The following is a 14,263-nucleotide window of genomic DNA, read 5'->3' as shown; positions in this document are numbered from 1 at the left end:
TTTAACAGCTAACAGATGAATCAAACCAGTTTAACATGAAATCGTCATTTCATGCTGTGAAATGAGATGTGTATTGTGTTTACAGTTAAAGGAGGAAAGATTGATGGCAGAATCTTCATCATCTTCACCAAAACCAACTGAGACCAGGAGAGGGAGTCTGGATGCACCTCCATTATGTCAGTAAACTAAGGAAAGAATGAAAGAAAGAACAATAAAAGTGTTATAAAAGCACATCAGATGACAATGATCAAGGCTTTATTCTTCTTACATAAAATAATTGCTGATTGTTGATTTACTTTGGAAATTTATAAATCAGTTCTATATGATAAATGGTATTTTCCCATCTTCAGCTCTGACATCCTCCAGTGGTCCTCTAGCACAGGAGCTCAAGTGCTCGATATGTCTGGATGTGTTCACTGATCCAGTCAGCACTCCATGTGGACACAACTTCTGTAAGAGCTGCCTGAACCAGTGCTGGGAAAACACTCAGACTTACAACTGTCCATTATGTAAAGAAGGTTTCAGTAAAAGACCCGACCTCAAGATCAACACGGCACTCAGAGAGGTTGTGCTGCTCATTAAGGAAAAGTCTGGCCAGAGTAAATCTGAGGTTCTCTGTGACATCTGTGATGATATAAAGAAGAAAGCTCTGAAGATGTGCGTGGTGTGTCAGATCTCTTACTGTCAAACTCACCTGGAGCCTCATCAGAGAGTCCCAAAGCTAAAGAAACACAAACTGATTGATCCTGTGGAGAATCTTGAAGTCTATATCTGTCAGAAACATGATAAACCTCTGGAGCTGTTCTGTAGAGATGATCAGACATGTGTGTGTTTCCAATGCACCATGACAGACCACAAGACTCACAACACTGTTTCTATAGAGGAGGAGAGTAGAGAGAGGAAGGTAACAACAAAGTTACCATATGATTTTGGAAAATAAAATCACGTCTTTGCATCTTGCAGGTGACGCGTCAGTTCTCTTACGAGAGGTTCTCTCGTATTGCGTAGTTGCTTACGCTACGGGAAAGCCTTTCTTTCTCGAGATACTGAAGCCAAAAATTATCCTTAATTTTTATAATCTTGTCAACGCAGTGCGGCAGCCTGCAGACCTAGGGCAAGCTAACTAGCGTGCCCATTGGCTGCCCTGCGGCAACTGCAGCAGCCTACCGCTGAGCCCTTGGCGTGACGTCACGACCAATGAGCGCGCTTGGCGCGCTTAATGCGTCACAGCCCGCGAAAAGGGGTGTGGCTTAGCGTATATAAACAGGGCTCGGAGGCTGCTTCTCTGATTTCTGTCTTTTCAGCGAAGCTCTTCGCATCGCTGCTCTCTGAGGAAGCCGCCGTCGAAACAAGCGACCAGCACGCCGAGGATCTCAGCCTGAGGACGCCGGCCGCCTTCGCCGCCTTCAGCTTTCCCTGCCTGCTTCGCTATCCGGCGATCATATCCTTTACTGCTCTGTGTTGTATGTGTTTGTGTGTTCGCCCCGCGACACACTTTTGCATCTAAAAGAGCGCGAGGCGTTGTTGCAAATGCCTCGCTCATCCTGTGGCTCGTGCAGAGCCCCGCTCAGCGATGGAGACCGCCACGTGGTTTGCGCTCTCTGCCTGGGCTTCGACCACGCAGCCCGCGCCCTCTCCTCGGGCGGCTGCGAACAGTGTGAGGACTTGCCGATGTCGACCCTGCGGGCTCGACTCGCCATGTTTGACGATCCTCCACCTTCCCCGGCTGCCTCTTCAGGGCCGCGTAAGAAGAAACGCCGCTCTCAAAGGCCTCCCGAGCCGGTGGTTATAGCTGAGCGCTCGCCGGAGCCCCTCCCGCGAGCCTCGCTTTCTCCTTCTCCCCCGCCCTTCACCGACGCGCAGCGGCCGGCTACTGCCCGCACTGCCGTCGCCTCAGGGGATGAAGCAGATGACGCCGCTGACAGCTGCTCTCTGCTTGCTTCGGACAGCGAGGAGTGGTCGGGCTCTCACCGCTCCGCCTCCTCGACTCCTGAGTCTGGCAGGTCCCGCTCCAGTGTCGACGCGGAGCTTATCCGCCTCCTCACCAAAGCGGTCGACCGACTGGGATTGGACTGGTCCCCACCCAAGGAGCCCGCGCCTAACCGACTCGACGGGTGTTTTCTGCCTAGCCGCCGCCAAGCGCCAGCCTCTAGGTCAGCACCCTTCCTGCCTGAGCTCCACCAGGAGCTATCGAAGTCGTGGAACGCGCCCTTCTCCGCTAGACTCCGCTCGCCTGTCTCCTCGGCTCTCTCCCAGGTGGACGGGGCCGCCGAGAAAGGCTATACCGGCATCCCTTCCGTTGAGGAAGCGGTGGCAACGCACCTTTGCCCGCCGTCTGCTAGATGGCGCTCAAAGTCTGCCCTGCCGTCTAAAGCCTGCAGGACCACATCAGCTCTCGCCGGCCGCGCATTCGCCGCCTCCGGCCAAGCTGCTTCTGCCCTGCACTCGATGGCTGTTCTTCAGATCCTGCAAGCCGACCTCCTCCGCGAATTGGACGAGAAGGGCTCGGATCATACAGCCTTAACAGATCTGCGCAGCGCGACGGACCTTTCGCTCCGTGCTACCAAGACCGCTGCACAAGCCATCGGCAGATCTATGGCCGCGCTCACCGTCATCGACAGACACTTATGGTTGACGCTGGCGGATATGAGTGAGTCAGAACGCGCTGTTTTCCTCAACGCCCCGCTCTCGCCCACCGGCCTCTTCGGCCCTGCGGTCAGCGGGATTGTGGACCGCTTCTCTGAAGTGCAGAAGGCGTCGCAGGCTATGAATCTCTTCCTGCCTCGCCGCTCGAGCCCAGCCGCAGGCCGCTCTCAAGCTCAGCCTCCTGCGCGCAGCTCCACACAGCGCTCGTCTCGGCCACCAACCACTTCGCAGCGACGCCAGGGCGGCCGCCCTAGGTTGCGCTCGACCAGCCGTCACAGACCGCCGCCCCCCCGGGGTCCGCGTCCCAAGATAACGCTGAAGTCTGAGCCCGCGAAGTCCTCCTAGCACCCGCAGGGAGGAAGAGATGGCTGAGTCCCGCTGCGGCCGGACCGCCATCAAAACGCCCAGCTCTGTCAGTCCCCTCAGTGCAGGCTACTGCAGCAGCTTACACCGCAGCCAACGAGCCAGTAATACCACTCGCTCGCCTGCACACAAACGCCGTTTTTACGGCGGCCCAAATAAATCTCAGAAAGAGTGTAAATTCGGGCTTTCCGGCTCCGGCCGAAGGTGTTGTAAGTGTAGAAAATGTGCCCACTCCCACGTGCTCACTGCTTCACACAAACACGGTCCCCATGGTAACGCGTTCAGAGCGCTCTCTCATAAAGCGGTCACACGCCGCTCGAGTAATAAGTGTAGTAAATGTGCCCACAACTCTGTGCTCACATCTACCTGTAACTCGCTCTGCCACTCGGTTACCCCGGGCAACAGCGGCTCAAGCCGAGGGTGTTATAAGTGTAGAAAATGTGCCCACTCCCATGTGCTCACTGCTTCACACAAACAGGGTCCCCATGGTAACGCGTACAGAGCGCTCTCTCATGAAGCGGTCGCAAGCCGCTCGAGTATTAAATGTAGGAAATGTGCCCACAACCTTGTGCTCACACCTACCCGCTGCTCGCTCTGCCAGCCAGTTACCTTGGGTCACGGACCCTCTAAAGCTCCCAAACACTGGCCGTGTCATAAGTGTAAACCCTGCGCCCGCTCACGAGCACGCGCACTCACTTGTAGACATTATAATCCCCACGCCTCTCTCGCGCCTGGGATGTTTGCCAGCAAATCACGCTCCATCCGATGGGACCGAGCTACTGAACGCTGTACAGTCGGCCAATACTGTTTACCAGCCCCCGTGTTCGAGCATCAGCGGCGCGCGCGCCGCGCCTTTCTCTCTGATACAGGCTCCCCATCCCGCGCAGCGCGGCGATCTGAGCCCAGAGACCATTCGACCCCTAGCTATGCATGCGGAAGCATGGGAAGCGATTCAGGGCGCGTCAGAATGGGTGCTGAAAACTATAAAACACGGCTATTCGCTTCAATTCGCTCGTCGCCCTCCGCGCTATACAGCACAGACGGAGACGAGAGTGAGTTCAGAAGCTGCGCACTTGCTTCAAGCAGAAATAGCGAAGCTGCTGCGCAAAGGGGCTATAGAACAGGTTCATCCTTCTTTGAGCGAGTCGGGCTTTTACAGCCGCTACTTCCTCGTGCCCAAGAAGGACGGAGCGTTCAGACCTATTTTAGATCTGAGACATCTGAACAAAGCCCTCATGAGACGGCCGTTCAAAATGATCACAACCAGAAAAATCCTCGCGCAGATTCGCCCAGGAGACTGGTTTATCTCTCTCGATCTAAAAGACGCATACTTTCAGATCCAGATAACTCCCCGTCACAGGCCATTCTTGAGATTCGCCTTCGAGGGTCGAGTATATCAGTACACAGTCCTGCCGTTCGGCCTGTCTTTGGCACCCCGTACATTTACGAAATGCATGGACACGGCCCTCGCTCCCCTGAGGAAACAGGGAATGCGAATACTGAATTATCTGGACGATTGGCTTATTCTAGCGCAGTCAGAGACGGAACTTGTGTCTCACAGAACAGCGCTTCTCAGCCATCTGGAGGAGCTGGGTCTCTCGGTCAACTGGACCAAGAGCTCGCTATCACCCCGTCAGTCAATTTCCTTTCTTGGAATAGAACTGGACTCGGTGGCTATGACGGCCAGACTGTCGGAGCAGCGCGCGCGCCGCATCCGCCTCCTCGCCGCATCCCTCCAAATAGGCAGCCGGGTTCCGCTGAGGACATTCCAGCGTATCCTGGGGCATATGGCCTCAGCTGCAGCAGTGCTCCAGCTGGGTTTACTGCGCATGCGCCCGCTCCAACGCTGGCTGAAAATGCGCGTGCCCCACCGAGCCTGGGCGGCCGGCGGCTTGCGAGTCAGAGTGAATCAGGGATGCATTTCAGCCCTGCAGCCCTGGCTGGCAGCCGAATGGTATCACACAGGAGTGACTATGGGAGTTATTTCACACCGGAAAGTTGTCTCGACAGACGCTTCCAACCTAGGTTGGGGAGCGCTCTTCGAAGGCAGACCGGTCTATGGCCGCTGGTCAGACCAGGAGAATCTCCTACACATAAACTGTCTAGAGATGCTCGCGGTCGAGAAAGCGCTCAAACACTTCCTCCCATTCCTCCACGGTCACCATGTTCTAGTCCGCACGGACAATACATCGGTAGTGGCCTACGTGAATCACCAGGGCGGTGTCAGATCAAAGATGCTCTGCACCCTGGCGGAACGCCTCCTCGTGTGGGCTCAGCACTCTCTGCGCTCGCTGAGAGCCGCGCATGTGCCTGGCCACCTGAACGAGGGCCCCGACAGACTGTCCAGGGACAACGTTCCCCCTGGGGAGTGGTCTCTACACCCCCAAACAGTCCAGTCACTGTGGCGACGGTTCGGCAAAGCGAAAGTCGACCTTTTTGCGTCAAAAGACAACGCTCACTGCCCAGAGTTCTTCTCGAAGAACGAGGACGCGCTGGCCCAGATCTGGCCCAGCGGCCCGTTGTACGCTTTTCCCCCGGTCTCTCTGCTGCCTCAGGTCATCGAGAGAATCAGGGAAGCGCGCCACTCAGTGCTCCTCATAGCCCCATGCTGGGAGAACCAAGCTTGGTTCCCGGATCTAATACAGCTGGCAGACTCAGCCCCCTGGCCGATACCGGTGAGGAGAGACCTTCTCTCTCAAGCACGCGGATCGATATGGCATCCCCATCCAGAGCGCTGGTCTCTGCATGCGTGGAGCCTCAACGATTACACGCTAATCTGCCAGACGGGGTCATGAACACGATCATACAATCTAGAGCCCCCTCTACGAGGCGGCTCTACATGTCGAAATGGTCAGTGTTTAACACATGGTGCACTGCTAAGGGGCTCGATCCACAGACATGTGGGGTATCGCGAGTACTGTGTTTCCTTCAAGAGCTACTGGACGCGGGCAGGTCCCCCTCCACGCTCAAAGTCTATGTTGCGGCCATTTCAGCGCTCTCGGTTTCTGAGCAGGGCCGCGCATTAGGAAGGAACGAGCTCGTCATCCGCTTCCTTAGGGGAGCCAGGAGGATGAACCCCCCGCGACCCCCCTCGGTTCCTATGTGGGATCTCTCTCTGGTCTTGGAGGCCCTGAGAGCGCATCCCTTCGAACCCTTGGAAACTGTGGATATGAAATACCTCACGCTCAAAACCGTTTTTCTGATAGCTCTGTCGTCAGTCAAACGAGTGGGAGACCTTCACGCGTTATCTGTTAACGCCGCGTGCCTCGAGTTCGGCCCTAATGACTCCAAAGTCATTCTCAGACCGAGGCATGGGTACGTTCCAAAAATTTTGGGCACTCCCTTCAGAGCACAGGTCATTTCCCTCTCAGCCCTGCCGACGCACGGCAGCGAGGCCGATAGTAATCTCCTCTGCCCGGTCAGGGCGTTGAGAAACTACATTTCACGGTCCGCCGCTTTCAGGCGCTCGGATCAGCTCTTTGTTTCGTTTGGTGGGCGCACCAAGGGTCTCGCCGCCTCGAAACACAGCCTGTCCAGATGGATAGTGGACGCTATTGCTGCTGCTTATGCGTCTAAAGACCTGCAGTGCCCATTGGGCGTTCGAGCTCATTCCACTAGAGGCATGGCCTCGTCGTGGGCATGGTCCAGCGGGATTCCCATTCATGACATTTGTGCAGCGGCAGGCTGGGCCTCCCCCTCCACGTTTGTTAGGTTTTACAACCTGGATGTTCCCGCCTTGCAGGCGAAAGTCTTATCAGTCTAAGTCTCGCGTATGCCAGCCCACTATCTGTGCGCGGGCTACGTTGTGTGATTTAGCTCTACTGGTTGAGCTGCACTATGCAGGGAATTGTCAGTTAGGACCGGCCGTGCCGCTCCTAACCCCCTAGTGTGTGCTTATGTACGGCGCTAGCCCTCTTCGGGCTGCCCGGCTCTCCGCTATCACGTTCCCCGGGCTCTCCCTGGGACTCATTCAGTGGATGCTGGGCGCGCACGGCGTTGACAAGGGCGTTCCCGTAGCGTAAGCAACTACGCAATACGAGAGAACCTCTCGTAAGAGAACGTTTCGGTTACTCACGTAACCTCTGTTCTCTCTAGAAGAGGGAACGAGTATTGCGTAGCCCGCCGTGCTCGCGCCACGAGCTCATTTCGCTTCATGCGACAGAAACCAGAGAAGCAGCCTCCGAGCCCTGTTTATATACGCTAAGCCACACCCCTTTTCGCGGGCTGTGACGCATTAAGCGCGCCAAGCGCGCTCATTGGTCGTGACGTCACGCCAAGGGCTCAGCGGTAGGCTGCTGCAGTTGCCGCAGGGCAACCAATGGGCACGCTAGTTAGCTTGCCCTAGGTCTGCAGGCTGCCGCACTGCGTTGACAAGATTATAAAAATTAAGGATAATTTTTGGCTTCAGTATCTCGAGAAAGAAAGGCTTTCCCGTAGCGTAAGCAACTACGCAATACTCGTTCCCTCTTCTAGAGAGAACAGAGGTTACGTGAGTAACCGAAACGTTTTGCAGTGCAACGTCCAATGGGTGGCGCTAAAAGCGAGTTCAATTTTCTCCTAAACAGAACGTGATTGTGGCGTTCCCGTTCGAACGGTCACTTACATCTGCTAGAAGTAGACATCTGCTCAAAACTCCCTTTTCTCCGATTACTGAAGCCTTTTATAAAAGGCTACTACAGTGCTACTGCACAGCCATAACAGTGCAGTGATACACGCACGCTTATTGGCTGGTCAGTGGGAACTGCACGAACCTATAGAGCTGGTAAGTCCCGCCCCTTCCGCAAAACCCCGCTGGACCTCAAAGTTGAAAAACCGTCAATGCAAGTGAATGGGAGAAAATAATTATTTTCTGGTCCCGTTTGAATTGTGCCATGAATGTGAACATATGTTGTCTGTGATTTTTTTATATAACTTTTCATGTTACGAGTTTGACAGTATATGGTATGATTCTTCGGCTAGCAGTTGTGGAAAAGACATAACGAGAAAGACTAACGTTACATGTCGCCTATGTGACGTCAGCCCATAAAGTTGACTTACCCGTGGTTTTCGCCAACCTCAACGATTTTGTCCTCTCCCTGAAAGAAGGCGGTGAAGTGCATCAAAGACACAGCCATTTTTAGCTGGATCCGTGAGCTAGTCCGTGTGCTAGTGGTGTTGACGTTTCAAACGCGTCGAGAGTTGTAGTCCACAAAGTGCTCTCACACAAAGTCTAACCGTATCAAACTTCTACCCGCTAAATTGTATCATTCTTTACACGAAAAGTTATATAAAAAATTCACAGACAACATATGTTCACATTCATGGCACAATTCAAACGGGACCAGAAAATAATTATTTTCTCCCATTCACTTGCATTGACGGTTTTTCAACTTTGAGGTCCAGCGGGGTTTTGCGGAAGGGGCGGGACTTACCAGCTCTATAGCGGAGCTGCGTAACTGCGCGAGCCAATCGGTGCACAGCCCGCCGATCCGAGCGCAGAGCCACCAAAAGGGGCTTATAAAAGCAGCTCATTTCGGCATATGATTAGGATTGAATCTCCTTCAGTGACGATCTTCGGACTTCGTAGATAACTCCTGAGAGCCTTCCTCGCTCCAGTGGGGTGTCTATTGGTGATGTGCGGCAGCTGGCTCGCCGTCCACCTTCGCAAGATTTTATAACCTGGAAGTCCTTGCGCTACAGGCACATATCCTCTCTGTATAGTTGGAGCTGGGCTCTGAACTAGCCTGGCCCACTACTCTTAGAGGTTCTGACTAATCTCTTAACTCTCATCAGGGCACGATTGCCCCATTAGCCCTAGGCTACGGCTCTCGAGGCCCTTGTCCAAGTGTCCCAGGCTGGGGCCATAGAACATGTCGTTCTGCTTGAACACGAAGTGACCGTTTAAAAGGGAACGACTCGGTTACTAACATAACCTCGGTTCTCTGAGATAAGGGACGTGTATTGCATAGACCGTCGAAAAAAATGTCAGTTGAATGTCGATAGACAATACATTTTTTAAGTTAATGCTCTATCGAGCTAAAGCACGTGTGAGATTGAATAAACAACAACAAAAGACATGTACAGCTGCTTCTAGCACACTTAGAGCTCATGCTGAGTAAACTGTTTTACAGGACTAAACTCGATTACTCGACATAACTAGTGTTGTATGTTATGTTTTGCAAATGTTAAGATGTGTCAGCTTACAAATCATGCACTATGGTCAAGGTAATTTGAGGTCATGATAGTTTTGTTGTGTCTCAGCGTGTGTAGCAGTAGCTATGGCTTTATTGCTTGTCTTTGTGTAATCATTAAACGAAAGGAATGAGTTTGCACAATAGCGTTCATTTCTGCTGTAAACTGCAGTGAATTTTATACACATATATTGTATACATGACCAGGTTGTAAATCTAGTATTTAACAATACATTTGAGTTAGATGGTGTTCATTGTCTGTTTGTTCTGTTCTGTCTAGCCTCAGCTGATGAAGATACAGACACGCGTGAAGCAAATGATCCAGGATAGAATGAAGAGGATTCAAGACCTCAAACACTTAGAAGAACTCAGAAATGTGAGTCTTTTCCAAACAACAAAAATATCTGAAAATGGGGCTGTAAACCTCCAAAAAAAAATTTTTTTTTGATGAAAGTGATCCATATGCACTTTTTTCAAGTCTTAAGTCATACGATAGCTTTTTGTGAGGAACATAATTAAATCAAGTTAAATTTTTCAAATCCCATTAAAAGTTTTGGTATGTTTCTTCTCACTCATGCATGTCCTTGGAAAACTTGAAATAATGTTCCAGTCATCTGACTACTTATAGTACATGATGACTTAATTGCCATTTTTGGTGAGCTATTTTGTGAAAATATAGAATATAACAAATAGTGTTTGGTTATTGATTTATCAGGAGACGTCAGAGAAAGAGAAAGCAGAGAGTATTGAGCTCTTCACCGATCTGATCCGCTCCATTGAGAGATGTCAGTGTGAGCTGCTGGAGATGATGGAGCAGAAGCAGAGAGCAGCAGAGAAGCAGACTGAAGAGTTTATTAAAGAGCTGGAGCAGGAGATCACTGAGCTAAAGAGGAGAGACACTGAGCTGGAGCGTCTCTCACACACTGAGGATCACCTGCACCTCCTACAGGTCAGTGTAGATCCTTCTGTCTGCTCACAGCACAACACTCCCCATGCTGAGAGATTTCTGCTCTCTCCTGCTGTAGATTTACCCGTCGATGAGCAGACCTGCACACACCAGCAGCTGGACTGAGATCAGCATCAGTGACACTCATGAGAGTGGGACGGATCTGAGGAAAGCTTTGATTCAGCTGGAGGATACTCTAAAAGAGAAACTCAGCAAAACTAGTAGTGGAATAGATGAGAAACTCAGCAAAACTGGTAGTGGAATAGATGAGAAACTCAAAAACACTGGTACGGGAATATCAATACCTTTACATAATGCTATATTTTCTTTTTACAGAAATTATGTTAAATATGTTATGTAAATAATTAATTTATATGCAATGCAATGTACCCTAAAGTGGCCTAGTTTCAGAGAATCTTTTAATAACATTCTACAGTATAGGCTTTATTATGTGACATATAGTTTATCTTTGAGTTTTTCAGTTATTAGTAAGTTAATATGTATGGTGTTTTACACAACATTATCCTAAACATACAAGTCTACCATATATAAAATGCCTCATACTGTAATCTTTTACTGTTGTTTGTCTCCACAGTTCAGAAGACAAAGCAGCAATATGCAGGTACAAGGGTCAATGACAAATTATATTGTTCAAAATAAATAAAAGGAATCATTTTAAAGTGTAAAACACATGTGCTTATGTTCTGTTTATATTTACTGTTTGTTGAAATTCATATGACAAAGTCTGTATAATATTTTTATATAAAACACAAAAAAAATGTTGTAAGTTGTGATACAAATCTGATCTCTCTTTCAGTGGATGTGACTCTGGATCCTGATACAGCTCATCCGCATCTCTTCCTGTCGGATGACAGAAAACAAGTGGAATATAGAGACATTAAGCTTGAACTCCCACACAACCCAAAGAGGTTTGATTATTGTCCCTGTGTCCTGGCAAAAGAAGGATTCAGCTCAGGGAGATTTTATTTTGAGGTGCAGGTCAAGGGAAAGACGGATTGGGATTTAGGAGTGGTCAGAGAATCCATTAACAGGAAGGGAATGTTCACAGTAGCTCCTGAGAATGGATACTGGATTGTAGTCCTAAGTAATGAGAACCAGTATCTTGCATTAGAGTCTACTCCTGTCTCTCTGTCTCTGAGAGTGAAGCCTCAGGTAGTGGGTGTGTATGTGGATTATGAGGAGGGTCTGGTTTCCTTTTATGATGTGGAGTCCAGATCTCAAATTTATTCTTTTACTGGTCAGTCTTTCTCTGAGAAACTCTTTCCATACTTTAGCCCTAATATTAAAAGAGAAGGCAGAAATGTAGCACCGCTGATCATCAGATCAGTGAATGAATTTACATCCCAAATATAAAATAGGGCTATGTTCACACTGTCAGTACAAATCCGATTATTTGTGTATCCAATTGGAATTTGATCTAAAATTATTGTCTCCCATGCCGCTCATTTTCCGTGATTTCTGAATTGGTTTCTACGACGTTGCGTTGATAGGTGTAGGCTAGCTATACGCCGAAAACAGCAACTGCAGCATGGATGGGTTTGCAATACAGATGTTGTCTTATTTACAACATAACAATGTGTTACAACATGACAATACATCTTCTGTGGCAGCGGCAGAAACGTAGGAGGCTGGTAGCCTATGCGTGGCTTTATTCCATGCTGTCGTCTTCGCTGTTTTCAAAACATGTCTCCTTTATATATTGTCATTTTCTGCTCGTCCAGCACTTTGCAACGACACAACCTTGTCTCTGCAGCGACTTTCAGTATGTTTCCTAAAACAACTGATGTTTATGATTTCTAGGCTACGTGGTGTGAGAAAGTAACATAAACCACGAAAAATCCGATCAGAATGGTCAGAATGAAGTGGATTTCCATGCGATTTGAATAGGATTTCAAACCACATATAAATGTAGCTCAAAGCGGATTTGTAAAAATTGCATTTCATGTTGTTTTTTTTTTTTGTTTTTTTTTTGTGTGTGTGTGTGTGTTTTTTTTTGTGTCGTTCACACTTGCTAAATCTGATCGGATTTCATTCAGATATGCACAAAAATCGGATTTGGACTGAAAGCATCATTAAGGCGTTGTTTTAAGTTTTAAATATGGATATTTTTCTTACACGAACGTATCGCTTCACTTCAGAAGGCCTTTATTAACCCCCCGGAGATGCTTGGAGCACTTTAATCATGAATAGATGCGCTTTGATACACTTCCAAAGACATACAGCTATTCACTGCCATTATAAAGCCTGGAAGAGCTCGAACTCTGAGCGAACGCTCTGCTCCTCACCACAGGGCTTCTCAGGTGCTGCGAGCAAATCACCCCGCCCAAGTAGCAGTGCTTCGCCTTCTGATAGTTCCCAGTATGTATACGGTTTGAAGATGGCTGTGTCTCATGTGACTTTGTTATTTGTTCATGTTGTATCTGTGACTATACAAATCACAACATGTAAATAGGAAAATGTTGGCATTATTTTGTCACTTATTGGGAGCAGTAGGCTAGATGGAGCCGTTTACCTCCAGTATTTGTGCTAAGCTAGGCTAGCGATGGGTGCGTATTTATGCTAAGCTAGGCTAGCGATGGGTGCGTCAGACAGAGTTATGGCACGCACGGAGATGAGAAGGGTATGTATGGACTTATCTAACTCTGGGGTCTACGGTGAATAGGCTAAAGTCCCAAAAAGTCAGCGTGTTCCTTTAAAGGGGTGGTATAATACCCTTTTCACAAGATGTCAAATAAGTCTCTGATGTCCCCAGAAGTTTTAGCTCAAAATACCCCACAGATATTTTTATATAGCATGTTAAAATTGTCATTTTTTGAGGGTGAGCAAAAACGCACAGTTTTGTGTCTGTTCCTTTAAATGCAAATGAGCTGCTGCTCCCTGAACAGGGGGCGGAGCTACAACAGCTTAAACTCACACATACATGCACTGAAAATTTCAAAAACTTTTAGCCTTTTATGTTCCAACCGGATTCAGACAAAGATGGAGAGACTCAAGAAGAAGTGACAACATGTAGAATGCAACTGGACGTTTTTGAATGGTTAGTTGATGAATTTACTTATGTGTAGTTATCTTCTAGTCATTGATTAGCATATTCTGTCTTGATAATCTATAAATCGTGTTCCGGGGGTGGGGTTTATGTAAATTTTAGGGTTGGTGATGTCACTAACTCAGGAGGAATGTCCTGTAGTCCCTACCAGCCGTTTGTTGACTTCCTTAAAAAACGATTTCTTTAAAAACAAATATCTCCCTTTGCTTTTAACTTTGAGCATTGTAACTTTGCAGATGTTGTTCATGCTCAAACAGCAACATTACACACTAACTAAAGTTAGAAAAGTGAAATCATAATCAACCACCCCTTTAAAAAACTGCTTTTAAGTTTTTAAGTTTTAAGCTTTCTCTCTCTCTCTCTCTCTCTCTCTCTCTCTCTCTCTCTCTCTCTTACTGATTGTCATGTAGGTTATACACGGTTGTTTTATTAAGCTTTCTCCTGTGTGCTCTATTGTTGGATTTTTGAATAAACTGTTTATGTTCAATTCTTCATTGTCGTGTGATCTCTGTACATGACATAAACAATACTGTAATTCAGAATTAAGGCAACTTTCTTGCAACATAAAATTAGTACAAGCAGAACAACAAGTGAACATAATATACCATTGACAGATAAAATAACACATCAACATATACAACAGTCAAAACTAAATATATACTGAAACTATATACTATACATGGGTGTAGTGCACATAGTACAGGGTGGGCCATTTATATGGATACACCGTAATAACATGGGAATGGTTGGTGATATTAAAGTCCTGTTTGTGGCAAATTAGAGTATATGTCATGGTCACCACCCATCTTGAGGAGTTTGCCCCCTCACATATACTAATGTGCCACAAACAGGACTTTAATATCACCAACCATTCCCATGTTATTACGGTGTATCCATATAAATGGCCCACCCTGTACACTGTAAAAAAAAAAAGGTCTGTAAAAATAGGGCACAATGTACTATATAAATTTGAAGGTATTTTCTGTATGTTTTTTTTTTTTTTTTTTTTTTTGCAGGTGTTTTACCTGTATTTTGAATTAAATTACCGGTATATTTTCTGTTTTTATTTTT

The 14,263-nt window shown here is 48.1% G+C and overlaps 2 protein-coding genes across 2 annotated transcripts in view; both read left to right on the top strand.

Moving 5' to 3' along the window:
* Positions 1–103: 103 nt before the first annotated feature.
* The window catches only part of LOC308693715 (E3 ubiquitin-protein ligase TRIM39-like), a gene marked incomplete at both ends in the record, with an annotated part of 764,022 nt that continues 749,862 nt past the window's right edge, over positions 104–14,263 (top strand). Inside the window, 2 exons of the mRNA XM_081370812.1 lie at positions 104–176; positions 351–437. Of these exons, the coding sequence (XP_081226938.1) occupies positions 104–176; positions 351–437 (160 nt within the window). The remainder of the gene's footprint in view (positions 177–350; positions 438–14,263) is intronic.
* Positions 656–11,499, top strand: LOC308693213 (E3 ubiquitin-protein ligase TRIM39-like; the record flags this gene model as incomplete). Its single annotated transcript, XM_081370006.1, has 6 exons — positions 656–904; positions 9,460–9,555; positions 9,895–10,128; positions 10,205–10,412; positions 10,721–10,747; positions 10,943–11,499. 6 exons carry the CDS (start codon positions 656–658, stop codon positions 11,497–11,499), a joined length of 1,371 nt encoding a protein of 456 aa, XP_081226132.1.

Source organism: Scardinius erythrophthalmus (genome assembly GCF_964197995.2).
Source record: "Scardinius erythrophthalmus genome assembly, chromosome: 7".
NCBI lineage: Eukaryota > Metazoa > Chordata > Actinopteri > Cypriniformes > Leuciscidae > Scardinius > Scardinius erythrophthalmus.
The sequence above is the reverse complement of the archived record's forward strand: the minus strand, read 5'-3'. Positions and strand labels throughout refer to the sequence as shown.